This window comes from Suillus fuscotomentosus (assembly GCF_016647785.1).
Source record: "Suillus fuscotomentosus strain FC203 chromosome Unknown F5891scaffold_14, whole genome shotgun sequence".
Taxonomy (NCBI): domain Eukaryota; kingdom Fungi; phylum Basidiomycota; class Agaricomycetes; order Boletales; family Suillaceae; genus Suillus; species Suillus fuscotomentosus.
The window spans coordinates 199889-218222 of NW_024539526.1; the positions used below are offsets into that span (position 1 = coordinate 199889).

General features: G+C 48.0%; 6 protein-coding genes across 6 annotated transcripts; 1 reads left to right on the plus strand and 5 right to left on the minus strand.

Moving 5' to 3' along the window:
• Positions 1-603: 603 nt before the first annotated feature.
• On the minus strand, positions 604-2350 carry F5891DRAFT_1213024 (uncharacterized protein; the record flags this gene model as incomplete). The annotated part of the gene is made up of 8 exons (XM_041369241.1): positions 604-1092; positions 1226-1279; positions 1329-1492; positions 1664-1701; positions 1730-1790; positions 1899-2007; positions 2155-2170; positions 2212-2350. The coding sequence occupies 8 exons, from the start codon at positions 2348-2350 to the stop codon at positions 1014-1016; spliced, it is 660 nt and encodes a 219-aa protein (XP_041228617.1). The 3' UTR covers positions 604-1013.
• A 780-nt stretch (positions 2351-3130) lies between these two features.
• On the plus strand, positions 3131-9387 carry F5891DRAFT_1020151 (ABC protein; the record flags this gene model as incomplete). Its single annotated transcript, XM_041361114.1, has 37 exons — positions 3131-3214; positions 3276-3341; positions 3394-3750; positions 3810-3854; positions 3905-4039; positions 4088-4261; positions 4329-4335; positions 4391-4443; positions 4493-4637; positions 4690-4740; positions 4792-4858; positions 4911-5028; positions 5087-5485; positions 5535-5648; positions 5706-5819; positions 5868-5912; positions 5964-6030; positions 6081-6456; positions 6526-6657; positions 6710-6790; positions 6847-6949; positions 7003-7120; positions 7233-7298; positions 7347-7430; positions 7483-7642; positions 7696-7744; positions 7803-7875; positions 7930-7982; positions 8040-8064; positions 8113-8314; positions 8367-8447; positions 8498-8561; positions 8617-8632; positions 8682-8958; positions 9008-9093; positions 9149-9210; positions 9262-9387. The coding sequence occupies 37 exons, from the start codon at positions 3131-3133 to the stop codon at positions 9373-9375; spliced, it is 4263 nt and encodes a 1420-aa protein (XP_041228618.1). The 3' UTR covers positions 9376-9387.
• Positions 9388-10446: 1059 nt separating this feature from the next.
• Positions 10447-13390, minus strand: F5891DRAFT_1020177 (amino acid transporter). Its single transcript, XM_041361115.1, has 18 exons — positions 13066-13390; positions 12691-13019; positions 12618-12631; positions 12509-12570; positions 12397-12458; positions 12203-12343; positions 11971-12150; positions 11815-11915; positions 11751-11760; positions 11685-11699; positions 11605-11632; positions 11444-11553; positions 11293-11391; positions 11190-11241; positions 11093-11137; positions 10970-11036; positions 10777-10915; positions 10447-10716 (listed from the first exon to the last, which is right to left on the minus strand). The coding sequence occupies exons 1-18, from the start codon at positions 13205-13207 to the stop codon at positions 10681-10683; spliced, it is 1632 nt and encodes a 543-aa protein (XP_041228619.1). The 5' UTR covers positions 13208-13390; the 3' UTR covers positions 10447-10680.
• Positions 13391-13421: 31 nt separating this feature from the next.
• On the minus strand, positions 13422-15098 carry F5891DRAFT_1020189 (uncharacterized protein). Its single transcript, XM_041361116.1, has 3 exons — positions 14447-15098; positions 14151-14390; positions 13422-14095 (listed from the first exon to the last, which is right to left on the minus strand). Exons 1-3 carry the CDS (start codon positions 15060-15062, stop codon positions 13668-13670), a joined length of 1284 nt encoding a protein of 427 aa, XP_041228620.1. The 5' UTR covers positions 15063-15098; the 3' UTR covers positions 13422-13667.
• Positions 15099-15599: 501 nt separating this feature from the next.
• Positions 15600-17279, minus strand: F5891DRAFT_113694 (uncharacterized protein). Its single transcript, XM_041364822.1, has 3 exons — positions 17224-17279; positions 16972-17171; positions 15600-16902 (listed from the first exon to the last, which is right to left on the minus strand). Exon 3 carries the CDS (start codon positions 16839-16841, stop codon positions 16041-16043), a length of 801 nt encoding a protein of 266 aa, XP_041228621.1. The 5' UTR covers positions 16842-16902; positions 16972-17171; positions 17224-17279; the 3' UTR covers positions 15600-16040.
• F5891DRAFT_978093 (uncharacterized protein) lies at positions 17127-18334 on the minus strand (the record flags this gene model as incomplete). Its single annotated transcript, XM_041376758.1, has 7 exons — positions 17127-17171; positions 17224-17331; positions 17358-17463; positions 17509-17629; positions 17796-18004; positions 18127-18144; positions 18276-18334. The coding sequence occupies 7 exons, from the start codon at positions 18332-18334 to the stop codon at positions 17127-17129; spliced, it is 666 nt and encodes a 221-aa protein (XP_041228622.1).

An 18334-nucleotide genomic window follows, 5' to 3' on the forward strand; every position in this document is an offset into this window, starting at 1 on the left:
TGGATTAGGCTGTTGTAATGATTTCTAATTGAGTTTGTAACTTTTGAATCGGCGCACTAAGGACATGGTTTCCTAAAAAGCTGCTTTACATAAATGATGGCTTTGTAGATGTTTCAAATTTGCCGAACCAAGTGAACTTAGTCAGAGAAGAGGATGACGTGACGAGCACGCTTGCAGGATGATGAAAGGAATGTGGAAGACTTGCAGACTAGACTTTGGGTGAGAAGGCTAGTAAGTGATGCTCGCGATGTCGACTCACCCTGGAGTACCTCCTCCGAATCGCCTAGATCTGAAACCAAATTGCGTTTGCGCCATTTAACGGAACATATCGGACTTCTCTATACACGCGAAGCTGCCACACCCTACGCATCAACTTCTCACACCGTTCATTGTGGACAGTAAACCGAAGGCAATTTCCGCTGCGCGCTGCGTATGCAACCACATTCAATGGTTGCCAAGAACTCACGCTGGCGTGCACAGCATTTGACCTATATCGTGTTTCTTCACTTGCTACTGTAAACACATTTTGTCGTCGAAGAGAAGACCGAAGGCGTGTCCTTATACAAGTTACCTTATAAAATGACTCGTGTGATTAGTAGCGCAGAGGCTCTCCCCAAAAGAAATACAAATTCTCGCGTCCATCATACAGACAATTGCTTCATCGACATCATGCGACATACCTGATTGGCCAGGAAATCACATTGGGTAGTTATGCAGAAACGCTCGGTACGATACAATTGAATTCTCTACCCCAATCCCATTGTCAACACCGTCTGCAAGAATAATAACAGATGGTGGCCATGACGGATACTGCCAGTGTGAGCTTGCCAACGAGAGCAAGGTGTAGCAGTGGCTTGGCACTAGATTTCCATATGCAGAGATTTGCGCTCCGCATCATGGATTGCAGCGGTATTTGATCGAGCTCGGCGGTATAAGACCGAGTTTGGCGGTCTAGCCTAGACCGAGTTCACCCATATTGCCAAAAACCAGTTTGTCAAAGACTTAGACATAAACTAGACCACAACGAGGTATATCTTGTTGCCGAACCATATGGTACAGCGTGACTTTCCGTACGGCGACTTGTTGAAAAACCTGAACGAAGTAGCGTTAATGAGTGACAGTGGGTTATAAATAAATTCAAAATCGGATCCTTACTTATCAATGACTAGAAGATGTGCTTGACGAGCAGTGACTGAGGTCTTGACCTCTGCCGAGGGAGTTATACCTCATTTGCTTTGAGATCCGATGGAGGAATGGAGCGGGTGGGAACCGAGTAAGTCTACGAACAGAGGGGGGTGTCGAGTTGATGCCAAATCAGATCTCATTACGTGGGTGGGTCCATGCAAATTGCATCACTGAGGTGCGGGCTTGAGGGTGGTGTTTCATTCTCGACTCTGATCGTCCAGATGACGAAAGTGACAGCAACAGGAGTGAGGACAGTTATAGCAGTACTACTGAGAATGTCGATGAAAATGAGTAGTGCGGCCGAAGTCTAGTTCGCGTTCAAACCAGGTTCAACCACAATTCAAAATATTCACACCGGGTCTTGCGTACTCCGGGTGACGGAGCACTTGACCAAGTGTCGTTCGTACCAGTACTCTTGCCGTCATTGTTCAAAAAGCATTTGCACATCCTCACTACTCTCCCAACCTACGCTACTCACAGTACTGGCATACATTGCACTTCTGACCATGCACGGGACTAGTAAGAGGAGATGGTAGTCATGAACCTAGATGGGGTTGCCTGGTTGGAGCATGCTGGAGAGGCGGTTGCGGATGCTTGATCGGCCGCTGTGGGCGTTAAATGAGATGTCTAGATGTATGGGTGCAGGACTCACGAGTATGATGAGTTCATCGGATTAAACATACTTGGACAAAGTATGAAACGAACGAACGCACCTGCTCATAATTAACATCTGCGTTTGCATGCTCCTTCGCTACGCAGTCCATCCAGCGCAGAGATCGAGCAATGTACAATTGTATCCACCCAGCTTTGTCACTGGGTACACTGTGTGTTCAGTCAAAGTGGAAAGCCGTCGATAGATGGGTAGTCGTTAAGTAGTGGTTGCCATTGTCACGATCATCAAGTACGGTCCTACGGACGTCTGAATCATGGGAAAATCTGCAGCTGAATATTGAATTTCGAGACTCTGACGTGGTGGCGCCGCAATCTGTTGAAAAAGTTTGAAATAGCGTGAATATGATAGCTTACTGAAGAGTCTAGCTAAGATGCTGCCAGCCTGCTGGCAGACGTTCGCTGCATTTCGCAGCGAGCGCACTGCTGGCTTGCATCCCAACCTGCTCAGATAGTTGCAACGTTGAGATTCCTGTCTCGACGACAGACACAACATTTGATTTAGATTGGTAACACTTGCAAATTGGAAATACTTATTGAGGGTGCCGCACCGTGAGAACGGAATTTGGAACTTCTAGTCTGTATGTATCCGTTGACTTTTTATATGGGCGCTAATTTACGTATGCTGCTCGAACTTCGTAGACGAGCACCACCACCCACCACCACTCCCTCTCTCAGGTAGTCAAAGGAAGCTCATACTCGTATACTGTACACTCGTGATACGTAACCCGTTCGGGCCCACCCACCCTTCACATGCTTCACAGCTCACGTTTTTCACCCAGGTTGCGGACTCGGATATCTTTTCTTCTACCCAAGTCAGACCCAAAGTTCTGCGTAGAGAAGGAACAAATTCTCAGCTTGTGAAGGAGTTCACCGGGTCCCACTGTCACGTCATTCTGAAAGCGATCTATTTTGAAATTGTAACAGGTCACTTCACTACACACTCATCTAAACGTTGCTTCTTGAAGCAATTGACTCACGCTTATCTTCATACTTATTGTGTATTTATAATATAATAACTTGAAGGCCGATGTCGCGCTCCAATTCTTCCTCAGAGCTGCTATCCACCTGGCGCAGCATTTTCTGTCCCCGCTTTCTTTCGTACTATGAACTCCCAACGGTCAGAAGAATCTGTGAAGGGGGACAAGGAAAAGGTCGAGGAGGTCAGCGCAACTAACCTTCAACCTTTAAACCTTCAGCTCGATACCGGTAATGAGTATACCAACTTTCGTCATAAATGCTGGCAGTTGTGGTAAGTGAAGCTATTTTATAAACAATGTCCTTCGAAGTTCATCGAGCTGCGAGCAGGTTACCTAGGGACCCACCACCTCCAGCGCCCTCGTCTCTGGAGGATGCAGTGGTGCGTAAACCACCTACGCTCCTTTTCTGAAGAGCCCTTCTAATAACATGGTATCCTACAGTTGACGCCTTTGGTCAATGCTTCTATTTTCTCTCGGCTCACCTACTCCTGGGTCACTGATATAATAGTCAGTCATTGAATCCTGATCAAGCGTATACTGTTATAACGCATACACCCAGATTCTCGGATATCAACGCACATTACAAGCATCTGATCTATACAAAATGGACCCATCCCGAGAGTCGACCGTCCTTGCCGCTAAACTTGAAGCTGCATGGCAACAACGTATCAAGGCAGCAGCCGACTGGAATGCACGACTTGAGAGTGGAGAGCTCAGGCCGTCTCTCTTCAAACGTATCGGCTGGACCATGCGTGCAATTTCAAGGATTAATCAAAAACAAGGCGCGACTTTGTCTGAGCGATATGCAGCGTTTCACAACCATTGGCGAGAATGCGGAGGGCGGAAAGAGGCCAGCCTTGCTTGGGCTTTGAACGATGTCTTTTGTGGTATGTTCTGGATTGGAGGTGTATTCAAGGCATGGGTTTTCTTCATAGATTGTCGCTTTCATATTCAATGTACAACATCACTTGGCAGGTCGTCGCTGACATGGCACAGCTCATGGTTCCTATCGTCCTTCGGGTAAATAACAACTTGTGTTGGGTTGTAGTAACCTCTGATGTCCCCCGCAGCACATCATTATCTTTGCGCAGGAGCGTTCCGCTGCGACCATTGCAGGAACACCTGCCCCTAATGTCGGCCGCGGTATTGCCATGGCTCTTGGGCTCTTTGCGATAACTATGGTGTGCAGAGTCTGCTCCCACCAGGTTTGTAAGACCTTATGAATTACACTCGGCTCACCTAATGTTTTCAAGTTCTTTTGGCATTCAATGGCTACAGGCGTACTGGCTAGAGCCGCGCTGATAACATGCATCTACGAGCGTGGAGTGAATCTCACGGGCAAAGCGCGCATTAAACTTAACAATGCCACACTTGTTAACCATATTTCTACCGACGTGAGCAGGATTGACGCGTGTGCGCAGTGGTTTGTGAGTTGCAAACTTAAGCGTTGCACTCATCCTGTCGACTGACTTGTTGCCTGTCCCTCGCTACTAGCATGCAGGTCAGTATATGGGATCTCTGACATTCAGATTTAGAGATGACTTACTGTCCTCAAGCCTGGACCGCGCCTATTCAGGTCACAGTTTGTTTAATCATTCTTTTAACTGAGGTTGGTCGTACACTGTAAAGAGTTCGATTTGCTCTAACTTGGAAACTAGCTCGGGCCGTCTGCACTCGCTGGTTTCTCGCTATTTGTCCTCATGATTCCGATTCAACAGCGGTTAATGGCAGTGCAGCGCCGTATTCGCTCAGTATCGATGAAATGGACTGATCAAAGAGCTAAAATTCTGCTAGAGGTACTCGGTACGTAACCTTGGAGCTGCTTGGACATGCAATGATACTAAAGAGTACGCAGGAGCTATACGAGTTGTCAAATACTTCACATACGAAGTTCCTTTCCTTCAAAGTAAGCACGATATCGAGGAATATCAACAACACACTCACGAATGTTACTTAGGAATCTTCGACCTTCGAAAGAAGGAACTGCATGGTATTCGAAGGATTCTTCATGTAACTTCGGGGAAGTAAGTCCAAATGTGTATAGCATAGCAACGCCTCCTAATTCAATTCACACAGCTTGGCCCTCGCGGCTTCGATGCCAGTCCTCGCTGCCACACTAGCTTTCGTCACATACACCCTGACAGCACACAACTTCAACGTTGCTGTCATATTCAGTTCGTTCAGTTTATTCCAAGTGAAATTGTTTATTACGGCGGACATAGACACGCACTTACCCGAGAGATAAATTTTAGCTTCTCCGGCAACCAATGACGTTCATGCCTCGCGCTCTATCGGCTATCCCCGATGCATCCAACGCAATTCAGCGGCTTACGCACGTGTTCCGCGCGGAACTTATTTCTGAAGATACACTCGTGATTGATAAGGACCAAGAACCCGCGCTTCTGACCAAGGACGCGACATTTGAGTGGGAGTCGTATGCAAAAGATTCTGGTGAGGCTTTCAGCTCGAAGGGTGCACGCGGCGGCGGTCCACCGAGGGGCAAGAACAGAGATGTGAAGGAAGACATGGCAAAGGAAAAGGAAAAGCCCGTTCCTGGAAAGGATACACCTATCTTTCAGGTAAAGAATGTGACCATGACCATTCCACGAGGTCAACTTGTCGCTGTAGTTGGGCCCGTCGGGAGCGGCAAGGTAATTTTGTCGAATGAAATTCTCGAAGCGACCACTGACCCATGAACAGTCCAGTTTATTGCAAGGACTGTTAGGTGAGATGAGGAAGGTCTCCGGGCATGTCTCATTTGGCGGTCGCGTTGGTTATTGTCCACAGACCGCGTGGATTCAGAATGCTACGTTGGTCAGCATGGTTTCTGCCCTAACTTCAAGGGCAAGTACATCTAACATCTTACCATAGCGTGATAATATCACTTTTGGCCAACCATTCGAGGAGGATAGGTATTGGCGCATTATCGAAACCGCTTGTCTACTTCCAGACCTCCAACTGCTCCCAGATGGGGATTTAACTGAGGTACGTGGGTGAAGCCAACTTGATATCGCCGCTTATATTATATTTCAGATTGGAGAAAAGGGAATCAACCTCAGCGGAGGCCAAAAGCAGAGAGTGAGTTCGTGGCTTGTATCTGTTAAGGATCGATGTTTATCTTCCACCCAGGTCAACATTGCTCGTGCTCTGTACTTCGAACCTGAAATTGTTATATTTGATGACCCGCTCTCGGCAGGTGAGCTATGTCATTTATATTATGTCTATCATACTGAAGAATGCCTTCAGTGGATGCTAATGTTGGAAAGTCCTTATTCCAAGATGCCATCGTGGGTGCGCTGCGAAATCGTGGCGTTACTGTCATTCTGGTCACGCATGCGATCCATTTCCTCTCTCAAGTAGATTACATCTATACCATGAACAACGGCATCATCACGGAGAGTGGGACCTATGAGGATCTGGTCTCTCGCGGTGGTGATTTTGCACGTTTCGACCTAGAGTTCGGTGGCCATGCGCCGGAGGGGGGAGATGAAAACCAGGAAGAGGAAGTCACTCCGCAGACATGCATTACCATCGAGGATGTGAAGTTGAAGTCAAAAAGAGCCCAAAAGCAGGCTACTGGCAGTGGTAAACTTGAAGGTCGCTTGATCGTCAAAGAGAAGCGGTCGACAGGCTCCGTGTCCTGGAAAGGTGCGATCATGTTCGTCTGAGATGTTTCCCTTGATTGAAACAGTATTGAAGTGTACTGGACCTACCTTGTTGCGGGCCGCGGTTCAATAACAGGTCCCTTACTTCTTCTCATCATGCTTGCGATGCAGGGGTGCCTGATCTTCAACTCGTACACGCTAGTTTGGTGGGAGACCAAGTCAGTATCTTTTTATTGACTTTTTTTATTTCTCTTCTAAATTTTGGCGCAGCAAATTCAACCGACCAAACTCGTTCTATCAGACACTGTACGGCTGCCTAGGGGCTGGTCAAGCAATTTTCACATTCTTGCTGTAAGTCAGTTCCTTTCGCAGATGGCGGCACGCTCACTCAACATAACTTGCTGCAGTGGTGCTGGAATGGATTTCATGTCCTATTATGTGTCTCAAAGCCTGCACCACAAGTCCGTACGCAACGTCGTTCATGCATCCATGTCCTTTTTCGACACTACAGTAAGTGATCGTGTATGAAAGCATTAAAACTGATGCTTATTGTGTACCTGTAGCCTATGGGCCGAATCCTGAGTATTTTTGGGAAAGATATCGACAGTCAGTATCTCGATGATGTATGCTATGCTATGCTTGCTGAAACCTCTCACTCAGGTATTGACAATCAACTACCACGTGAGTCATCTGTCACTGCATGATGAAACGTTGCTGATCCATCGTCAAGAATCGTTGACATTGGGTACGTTAGCCGCATGCTTCGTTTTACGGAAACTGACTGGAAATCCAGTTATCATTACGCTGTCCAGCGTGATGGGCTCTATTATCATCATTTCTGTCCTTGAACCGTACTTTGGTCAGTATATAGATATCATCTACCGTCATACGGCTCATGCTTGTCTAGTTATTGCTATGTTTTTCATCGTTCTCAGTTACAGCTACTTTACTGCCTTGTATCGAGCTGGTGCTCGCGAAGTCAAACGTCTGGGTTTGTTCTTGTATTTTTGACTTGGAAAGCCTCCGTTGAAATTGGTCATCAGACTCAATGCTTCGCTCTCTTCTGTATGCCCACTTTTCGGAGACCTTGACAGGACTTCCCACAATCCGAAGCTACGGAGAAACGAAGCGATTTATTGCTGCCAATAGATACTACGTTGATCTGGAAGATAGAGCACTATTCCTCGTGGTTGCGAACCAGAGGCAAGTAACCTTTTACATGTCTTGGCAGTTATTGGTTTATTATCTTCCCTCAGATGGCTTGCAATAAGGTTGGACTTCATAGGAGCCATATTAGTCTTCATTGTAGGCGTCTACTTAACGACTGACACCTCATACTTACGCAATGCTACGATCTCAATAGGTCACTCTTCTCGTGGTGATCGACGTCTCCGGGATAAACGCCGCCCAGATAGGGTTGGTACTGTCGTATACCAGTAAGTTTCCCAATGCCGCTACCGAAGTACATGCGACTAACCTCTGTGTCACAGCCTCGCTGTCACAAATGTGTGGTCTGTTAACCAGACAAACAGCAGATGTCGAGGTAAGGCTTCCCTTAGTATCCCACATTACAGGCTATTGAATCGTTTATTTGTCTCAGAATCACATGAATGCAGTGGAGCGAGGTGAGCTACCAAATCTATCTTACCTTAACTCTCGCTTACATCTCGCAGTGGCACAGTACGTCGCAGGCGACACGATACCTCAAGAGGCTCCGTATGAACTTCAAGAACAAAAGCCCCCGGCCCAATGGCCTGAACATGGCACCATCGAATTCAGCCACGTTAAAATGGCATATAGGCCGGGCCTTCCCAACGTATTGAGAGGTATCTCCATCAAGGTTAGGGGAGGCGAAAAGATAGGCGTTGTTGGAAGGTCAGCCGCTTTGTTGGATCTACACCCGTATGCTAATGCGGTGTCTTCTCAGGACTGGTGCTGGAAAATCTTCATTGATGCTTGCACTGTTTCGGATTGTTGAGATGTCTGGTGGTTCAATCACTATTGATGGGTGCGTGGATCATCGCTCGTGACTAATATTGGTTGGTTCACCCCTTCTAGTATCGATATATCTACAATTGGTCTTCAAGATCTCCGCTCCAAGATTTCTATTATCCCACAAGACGTCTGTAAAGTCTCCATATACCATGTAACACAGGACTGATGTATGAACCCGATAGCCCATTCTATTTAGCGGTGAGCATCGTTCTACGTGCTCTTGTGTGAAGCGCTGAATCATTACCAGGGACCATACGCTCCAACCTAGATCCATTCTCGCAATACAGTGACACGGAGCTATGGGATGCACTGCGTCGATCTTGTCTGCTTGATTCCAGCACCACTTCGAAACAGTCATTTTCCAGTGATGGCGCCGGAATCGAGCAAGCTCCCACCAGCCGCCACCACCTTGACAGTACCATTGAGAGCGAGGGAGCGAACCTCAGTGTTGGGGAGAGATCTCTGCTCAGTCTAGCTCGTGCGCTTGTGAAAGACTGCAAAGTTGTTGTGCTTGATGAGGCCACGTTAGTCATGTGTTCTTCTCCTGGATGCCTGATGTTGAATTTTTTCCAGAGCCTCTGTCGATCTTGATACTGACAGTAAGATCCAGCACACTATCCAAACGGAATTCCAGGATCGGACGCTACTTTGTATTGCCCGTGCGTTTTATCTGTTGTCCTCTCAGTCAAATGCTGAGACGCAATGATACTTCAGACCGACTTCGTACTATCATTTCATATGACCGGATTCTGGTCCTTGATGCCGGCCTTGTTGCTGTAGGATGATTTGAACACCTTTTGTCGGTCGAAACTCACACTCTATCAAAGGAATTTGATACTCCATCCAATCTTTTCAAAACAGAGGGTGGACTTTTCCGCCAAATGTGCGAGAGGAGCAACATCTCCTTGAAAGATATACTAGAGTCGAGTAGACAGGTTTAAATGGCCAAATCTGTCGTTGATTTCTTCTCATGTTGGTAAGGCCTGCACCTGCTATGCAGTGCTTATTTCTTGTAGCGATATTGAAGCTGATGTTCTTTGCAGGCTCAAGAGAATGCACACTCCTGATATATATAACCAAGCTGCTCGGTGCCACCGTGAACCCGTCATGCCGTCTAGCACTGACACACGTTCTGATCCGAGCGCTACCTCTCATTCTTGCTTTTCATCCTTTCATTCCAGGTGCCGGGTATCATGACTTCCCGGCAGCGCAGTCTCCCACATTCGTTTTTCTTCCACCCATCGTCAACAACGAGCTCGGTATAGCTCTCGCACACTCACTGGTCGTTACTTTCGTTCTTTGACCCCACCCACCACTCCCTTAGTACTAGTCGTAATTCGTTTCTTTCGCGGATTATCTCGAGCGTCATTGGTTATTTGCCAACTAGAATATATTCAATTGTCGCATATGAGTGTTCATAAGTCAGCACACGATTAAACTCGTTCCCGCCCTCCCACCTGCTTGCGTCCCACCCCGAACTAACGCTCGGTCCAGCCCAACCTCACAGATTGTAGCATTGACTCTAGAACCAGATGAAGCTGGACTTCTAGCACTATTATATGGCGACAACCTGTTCCTTCATAGATTGGTTGGTATTTAAAATGCATCTGGATAGTATTAATACAGTAATAAAAGCTACTGGAAAAACGACAGCTATATCGCTCTGCCTGAGGGTTTGTGCTAGTACATCTTGATCCAGAAGACAGCGCCGGAGATCCTCCTGTCTCGCATCTTCATCTTGGGCGGCAAAAACATACTACCCTGAGGATTTCATCAATGCTCGTGTGATTACTGTCACTCCAGATGCAGAAACTGTTTTAGAACTTGATGGTGTCGGTGTATGTCAATGCATCCGAGTCTCCCATGTATCGGTGTTTATGGATGACTGTCCATCTCAGATGTATTAATATAGCATTATGGGCTGCATTTAGCAGAGGTTCGGGTGTGCAGCAAGCCGGCATCTCAAGACCGTCAAACTTACACATGACATGTCAGTACCACCAGCATTATATATCGCATTCATCAATTCAGGCAGAAGATATCATGAGGAACAAGACTTTCAACGGGATTGGTGACTGTGCTGTCGGCAGAAGCTTAGGAAAAGTCACGGCACTGGGTAGAAAGCACAGCTGTCCGAGGATCCGATCTAGACTTCGACTAGTACACCGTAGTATGATACCGCATAAATAAATTGTGTATCAAACGAGCACTACAACAACAACAGACCGACTTATCAGCACTTCCAATTAGTCCTCAGATCGCTGGATCTTCTGATTCGAAAGCTTGAAAATAGGTTCCGTGAGCAAAACTACCAAACATAGAATCAAAACGCAAACACTCACTACGGCGACGATAGTCCCATCGTCTAACTTCTCCTTCCTCGGTACAAGCTTATACCCAAATACCTTGGGCAGGAGGATTCGCCATACGGCCCAGTACAGCACGCCTGCGAGCATGATCGCGATTCCAACGAGGCAGTACCTATAGAACAAGCGATGAATGAGGATAATAGATGCATTAGTGGAAGAGGCGTACAGGTAATATGGTAATGGTGGGGTGTCGCCAACGCCGCCCGGTGGTCTCAGGAACGGAGCGACGAGGACTGTGTAGAGGTTTGGTTAGGGAAAGAAACGTCGAAGCTGTAGATGGGTGACTCACGGAAGACGGCAGCAGCCAAAAAGAATACAGCGAGAGGCCACCATACTACATCATACGCATGAAGGTACCACACAGGAAGAGTGACATATTTGCTCACCTTTGAATGGCCGAACAGCATCTGGCTTCTTCCATCTCAGATAGAACAGACCCTGGCAGCATCAAGAGGTAAGAATTGCTCGAGAAAGAGTCGAAAGACGTACAATGACAATAAAGAGATTAATAATCTGCTGTGGGTATCCTTCGACGTCCAAAATGAAAGGGTAAACAATGTTTGGGGGAGGAGCGACGATGATGATGACCTAGAAAACCAATCTCAGATTGATATCATGTAGACTCTACTGTAGTACTTACCGATGGTATCAAGTGGATAATCAATCCCGGAAGTGGGGACTTTCCTGTGGGCCAATTTGAAGCCCAGAATTTGTTCCCGAATGGTAAGGGTATCCCTTCCTTTGCGAGCTCTGTGATTGAAGCATAAGTTATGTAGGACTACGATGTTCGGTATGACGGACCTTGATTTACTCGCGACGCAGCAAAAGTCTAGATGAAAAGTTCTTGTGCCAATACATTTCAATAGTATCCCTCAACTTACCACAGTAATAACGTTCTATGGGCCATCATCAGACAGAGATCATGATATAAAATATATAGGACTCACTCCGAGAGCACTGATACGAAGACAATAAGTCAGGAAACCCTCAAACCCAGGATGTCGAACTCACCTGAGAGCAATGAAAACCGATAGCGCACGCTCCGCAGTGGAACCAAAGACATTCCCGAAAAACAAAGCAGCGACAGTAACGCCAGACTTGTCGATCTCCGTCTGTCGATACCATTCAGTATTTCATTCGTGGTACACACACAAAACAAGTTCTTACCTTGGTTGCAGCCGCGAAATAAGCCACATTTGCAAGCAAATACAAAACGGCGCATATACCAAGACCGAGCGGGCCTGCGATCTTGAGCGTCCTCACTGGATTACGGACGTTGTTCATCACGTAATTCACGTTAGACCATCCCGCATATGCGTTCAGGACTTTGAAGGTGGCGGTAGCATACTGTGAAGACTACACTCAACATATGGACATCTTGGGATATCACTAAACGCACCTCGTAACTGCTCGTGGAGCTCCCCGCGAACGCGTTTCTAAAATTATAGTGCGGATCCGTGACGCGGGTCTTGCCCGAGAGGACTACCCAGCCTGTAACCACGACGAACACCAGAATCACAATCTTGAATATCGAGAGCAACTGGAAGGAAGATGTTGAATATGATGATGGTGTAAAGATGGAAGCTTGCATACGTTCATGATAAATACGCCGGTCTTTGGGGTCAATCCGTGTAGAAGGGTTACGAAGAAGATGACTAAAGTCCATGAAACGACCGTAACATATCAGTTAGGTAGGAGACCATACCTCCAAGTGCAATTCCACGCTCATTCCATTGACCTGCGATTTGGTTAGCAGCAACCAAAATGCTACATCATATCAGCCGAGTCGTTTCATTGAGATCCGAAGCACGCACTTGCTGGCAAAGACCTTGATGAAGCAGTTAAGTTTCAACACCGAATATCCATCCAAAACAAGAGATGACTCACGATACAGCCACTCGCAGTGAATCCAAGCAATATAGCGTTGGCAGCGAAGACTACGGTGGCGAGGTATTTGGGCTTTCTGTAGACAGCTTCAAGGTATACTTTTTCTCCACCACTACGAGGGAACATAGTGCCGAACTCGAGCCATATGAAGAGGCCACAGAAGCTAAGCAAGAAACCAAGGACCCAGAGCATGAGAGAGGCGCCAACTGACCCCACGCTGGAGAGGATGGAGGATGGCGTTGAGAATATACCGGTGCCGATGATCCGTCCAACGATAAGGAGAGTGCAAGATGTTACACCAAGGTGACGACCGAGGCCTCCAGCGGTATCTGGATGGCGTCAGACGAGCAAGTTGAAGGAAGTGAGCAACCACACCTTCTTCAAAAGTCAGTTCTCCAGGATTGAGGTCAGTATCATCGTTTGGTTTCTTCTGAATTCTCTGATCATTTTCGCTGAGCTCAGAAGTATGGTCCTCTTCCTGCTTCTTGCTCGATCGCGACCACCAACGAGTAGACATTCCTGTAGATGAGGTGGGAGATGTGGACACAGGATATCAGGGTATATGGTGGGCGCCTGATAATGGCGTAATGCCGCTACTGGAATGAAGGGAACAGGAAATCATATAAGAAGGGCGCCTGATAATGGCGCAATATGTCCACATGTTGGGAATACCGTGATGCGTGGTGAGCGCACAAGTACAAAAGGCAAGTAGGCTATCAGACTGATCCAAATGAGTTTCTAATTTTGAAATCGGAATAAGCAACGTTCCGAATTCCCGAGTGCATTATGGTTTAAAGAACAGCCTAACAGACTACATTTTTACATCGCGGTACCTAGACTCTCATGACTCCTACCGTCAGGGTCACTGAGCCGGAACCAAGCTTGGAAGCCGCAGATTTATTTCACTGTCAATTAGATACCGCAACCCTGCAGATCCTAAAAACGTATCTTTCCTCCCTCTTGAGCGGCACGTGCGCTCACTGTTGTCCGTCTTCCTGTTGTGTACCTTCGTGGGAGACCTCACGCGTTTTTTCTGTCGTTTGTTGAGACGGTTGTTCACCTCCTTCGTCGTCCGTCGAGATGCCCAGGAAATGAATCTTCTCTTTTCCGTGGTCCACCCATCTGGACGGTTCACCTTCCTGCTGGACACCCTTCTGTGAAACTTCTGCCTTCTGCTGAGGGCGGTCCTCTGTGGTCCCTTGTGCAGGAGTCTGGCCGGTATCGCCGCTCTGTGAACGCTCTGGGACATTCCGCTCGTCGTGTTTCTCTTCTTCTTGACTTACAGCACTCGGGTATTGCTGTTTCTGCTCGGGCGCTGCGCCTGTACCTGCAGCAGCCTCACCAGGGCCCTGCAATGCCCCTGCGCCTACAGCAGCCTCACGACCAGTCTGAGTAGCACCCGGACCTTGATGGAAATAATTATCCCGTTGACCGGGTAAGTAAAGGTGAAGAACACTAACCTGTTGACTCAGGTACAGTCTTTCCGGCAACCGTTGCACTTGATTTTTCATCACCCGTTCCCTGTTGCCGACCTTGATCCGTCACCCCTGCAGCAGCACCCCCAGTTGCGGCCCCAGTTACGGCCCCAGTACCTGCGCCAGTCCCCGTTGTGGCCCCAGTACCTGCTCCAGTCCCAGCTTGGCCCTGTACTGCCCCTGCGCCTACAGCAGCCTCACGACCAGTCTGAGCAGCACCCGAACCTTGATTAAAAATAATTATCCTGTCAATCGTGGAAGTAAAGTGGAAAAGCACTAACCTGTTGGCTCAGGGCCAGTCTTTCTCCCAACTGCACTTGATTTTTCGTCACCTGTTCCCCGTTGTCGATCTTGATCCGTCACCCCTGCAGCAGCACCGCCGACTGCGGCGCCAGTACCTGCGCCAGTCCCAGTTGTGGTGCCAGTACCTGCTCCAGTCCCAGATTCCGCAGTCGTACCTTGACCAGCAGGCGCCGTTGCAGGGGGTGCCGTTCCAGCCGGTGTCGTTTCGGTAGAGGCACCTTGAGCCGCGGGCGCATGACCTTTCATCATTGCCATACCCTCGGCAATCTCAGCCCGGCCCTTCGTAGCAAGGTCCACGTTCTTCTGCACGCCAGCTGTAGAGCTCGTAGCACGATCGGCAGCTCCAAGTGCTGAGCCTCGAATATTATCGCCAAATCCTAAATAAATCAGAGGGTTATAATCGTTATTGGTTCTGAAGCGAGTATGAATGACCGTGGATGACTTGAGCGGCTCCTCTGCGGATTTATTCAACGACCCGACTCGAACAATGAAATCAAGACACGGAACGTACTTGAGCTTACTCCCAAACCCCCCTCCACTCCCACTTTCACTCTTCGTAGTACTAGTAGTAGTGTTTGTGTTGTCCGTGGTCATAGTTCATAAAAGAAAAGAAACACATCTCCAACCCTTCTTATATTGTCTCCCAGAATCTATGACGCAAGTATGCGGTCACCACAGCTATATCGCGGAGGACGCAAAGGATCGGACATAATGAAGAGATGAATCCCGATTTAGGTTCTAATGTATGATCGAGTGGCACGTGCCGATCATATGTGCGATGGGAAAGTTACTGTTAGGCTCTGTTAGGTCGTCTCCTGGGCATCAGATCCAAGCTCGAGAGGGATGCGCGCTGATGGGCAGAGCATAGAGACTATCTTCTTGGAGATCGCTGTTTGGATACTATGCAAATTTATGTTGTAATACCGCAGCAGATGTCATGATCAATTGCTGCGACGTCAGTGCCAAGTGAATCCGGACGTAACAATCCAGTGGGGTGATTGTCATGGAGGTGACGGTGCCGACCCTAGGAACTCCCACGATTTTGATTGTTTTCTCTCTCACAATGTCTTGCTCCATGAGGTCCGTTTGATTAAGCGAAGGTCTTGTCCGAATCAAGGCATTCACCGAGACTTAACAAGAAAAGGTATCCAAGGATATCTTGTGAAAAAATCCTGATACGTCAATATTATGACAAGTATGGATGAGGCTCTACATTACAACAAACGTAGGGATATCGACGAGCGACGACCAAGAAATTGAGCCTCCAAGCCGGGGTACACTAATTCTACAACAACAATAAAAACCAGCTGGAAAAAAAACTGCGAAGACGAAGTGTGTGCGTAATGTATATGGGATATAAGTGTAAGAATAAGAAAAACGGTGACGAGTAGAGTTTGTTATATATGATAAAGTTATAGTTGAGCTCCAATCGTCGTCGATATCTGTTTTTGGAATGTGTCCGTGTCATATGCGTGGTGGTTGGATGTGGATGTGGATGTGGATGTGGATAATGAATGATTCTGCTGCTGACTCCTCCCGTTCTCGCTTCCCTGCTAGTATAGCGGCGATTGCTCATTGTAGGTTTAGCACCCACGCTTCTGGACCCAATTTTGTGCTGGATAGCCCCATGAACGTAGTGCGCCCCATTAAGAAGTCTACCCGCTTCAAGCCCTTCCGCTGCTCTTCGGCGTACGCCTCAGCCGAGGAGGCACGCGAACACCGTTTGCGGTATACTGCTGATATGGTGTCCCGGATGCTCTGACTGGGAGTCGCTTTGAACTCCTCACGCGTCCCCGGAGTACGGAGGAAGCTGTAGAGTTGAGTGAGAACGTCCCCGACGGTGACATAGAAGCATGTCGACGCGCGGATTTCGCAGCGCCATGGGAGGAGGTCGTTTTGGAGCGAGAGAACGGGAATGGGTGGGCTGGTGGCAGCCTCTGCGAGGCGGTAGGAATCAAGGTTGAAAGGTGAGGCGCGAATGTTAGCGGAGGCGGTATTGGGTGGATATGAGACATCATAGTTGATGGGGAAAACGAAGGGGTGGTAGGCAAGAATTGGGTTAATAGTAACGGGGCCCAAGGGGATGAACTCCCTCAGCTGAGGGGGCGTAGTTGGCCCAGTTGAGGATGGTAGTGACGACTCTGAGAGAGTCGGCGAGGTGCTCGATTCTGAAGGAGCAGGAGAGTAGAAGATGTTCTCCTCGTTGAAGTGGACGTGTCTGCCCGGCATAGTGATGATTTCTGTGGTAGTGGGGGTAGGTGATTGAGGTCTGACGCTTGTCAGTTCTATTATAGCTGGATGCGGACTGTAGTTGCCCGTGAAGAGGACTGTAGGACTGTAGATGGGTGATAAAACGAATGCATCCATATTCATGTCGCGACTTTTATAGTTATAGTTCCTTGGCGCAGTTCGGAAAGGGTTAACGCATAGCCCGCTACCAACAGGAGACAGAAATGATGACTTGAAGCGTTACTTGAATTTCGAGGGAAAAAAGACAACGAACCAGGCACTAAGCACTTGGGAAATGGACTGGTTCAAACAACACAGCCGTTTCCAAGCGGGTCATGTGCTCGTTGCCCGCTTACAGCCTACGGTTCGCGTTCTTACGGCAGCCGAAGTCCTTTCCCAATCTATTTGGAGCGCTTGTCTGCTCTGAATCTATTGCTTTCGTCCCGACCGCATCGGCTGAATGATTGAGGTTATCTACAACAAGTCATGTTTTAGATCAGTAAACTCCCATCGATAGTTAACTCACGCATGAATAATCCTGTGACAAGGTTAACTTTCCTATTCCGTCGTAGCCCGAGTCATTGCCTTTTGCAACCGTGACCGTAACCTTCTCTTGGCCACCGCGGTAAGTGTCCTTGAGTCGAGTCAATTGTTGTATACACTCATCACGATTGACGTCAGGATATAATCGCACAGCTTTCGCCAGCGTTGCCAATCGTTCCAAGCAGATCCCCCGCGATGAGGCAGTCCAAGGCACTTGGGGAATCTCAATCACCATCGACCAAAATAAATTCAATGGTACTCAGCTTACTTTTGTTCCACAGCATTCAAGACGGCAACCAGTCGACGTGGCACTATTGTGCTCCGCCTCTTCATCCGCAGTATAGCGCTCAACATCGTAGGCGCCTCACTAGGAAAATTCCGTAATTGATCTGATCATGAGCCAAAAAATTTACTAGCAAATCACTGATAAGGACATATCATCGGCGTCCCACTGCCCGTCGGTCGGGGGAATGTAATGGTAAGTGCTAAAAATGCATGCGGGGTCTTCCACTTTCACCATAACGGTGGCATAACCCCCTTGCCCGAGGAGAATACCTGTTCCCATCGGAACTGGTGGGGCCCCATCTCTTTTCACTTCAGATTGTCTCATGAAAACAACTATACTCCGTCGGCTCAATTGAGGTTCTATCTGCATTAAACTTGTCAATTTGGGAACAGCGCTTGTCCCGCTCCACATCACGTAAGTCTGTTCGCTTCTGTAAGCACCGGCCTCGTACGGCCTCGTCCGGGCTCCACGACACAGGCTACGTGGCACTGCGTATGTTATGTCAGTCAAGAAGCTTTTTCACTGTTATCACACTGCCTATTTTCGAATGGAACCATTCTACGAACCCTGAGTCTTAATGAGTCGGGGACGGCTACGCACCGAAAGGTACCGTACGCGCTTCAAGCACATTGCAACGGGGCGTGGAAAATAGTTCTACGGGACAAAACAATCTCCACCTGGGCACGTTCTCTGTTTATCTTTTCATTATTTCCCATTTAACGCATCATTGACGTTATAGGAAAGCGCACCAGTTCGTAGTGCGCCAGAGCTGTGGGTTTTGATAGCTCGCCTCTCCACATTCGGGCAT

Bases quoted from the DNA above. Each gene is read 5' to 3' on its own strand.
- F5891DRAFT_1020177 (XM_041361115.1), bottom strand. From the start codon at position 13,207: ATGTCTACTCGTTGGTGGTCGCGATCGAGCAAGAAGCAGGAAGAGGAC. The intron at 12,459-12,508 runs GTATGGTCTCCT...CATGGACTTTAG, and splicing joins GCGTGGAATTGCACTTGGAG to TCATCTTCTTCGTAACCCTT. The intron at 11,138-11,189 runs GTGAGCAAATAT...CGTATGATGTAG, and splicing joins TGCTGTTCGGCCATTCAAAG to TATGGTGGCCTCTCGCTGTA.
- F5891DRAFT_113694 (XM_041364822.1), bottom strand. From the start codon at position 16,841: ATGAATATGGATGCATTCGTTTTATCACCCATCTACAGTCCTACAGTC.
- F5891DRAFT_1020189 (XM_041361116.1), bottom strand. From the start codon at position 15,062: ATGACCACGGACAACACAAACACTACTACTAGTACTACGAAGAGTGAA. The intron at 14,391-14,446 runs GTTAGTGCTTTT...TTTTTAATCAAG, and splicing joins GACTGGCCCTGAGCCAACAG to GTTCGGGTGCTGCTCAGACT. The intron at 14,096-14,150 runs GTTAGTGTTCTT...ATTTCCATCAAG, and splicing joins GACTGTACCTGAGTCAACAG to GTCCGGGTGCTACTCAGACT.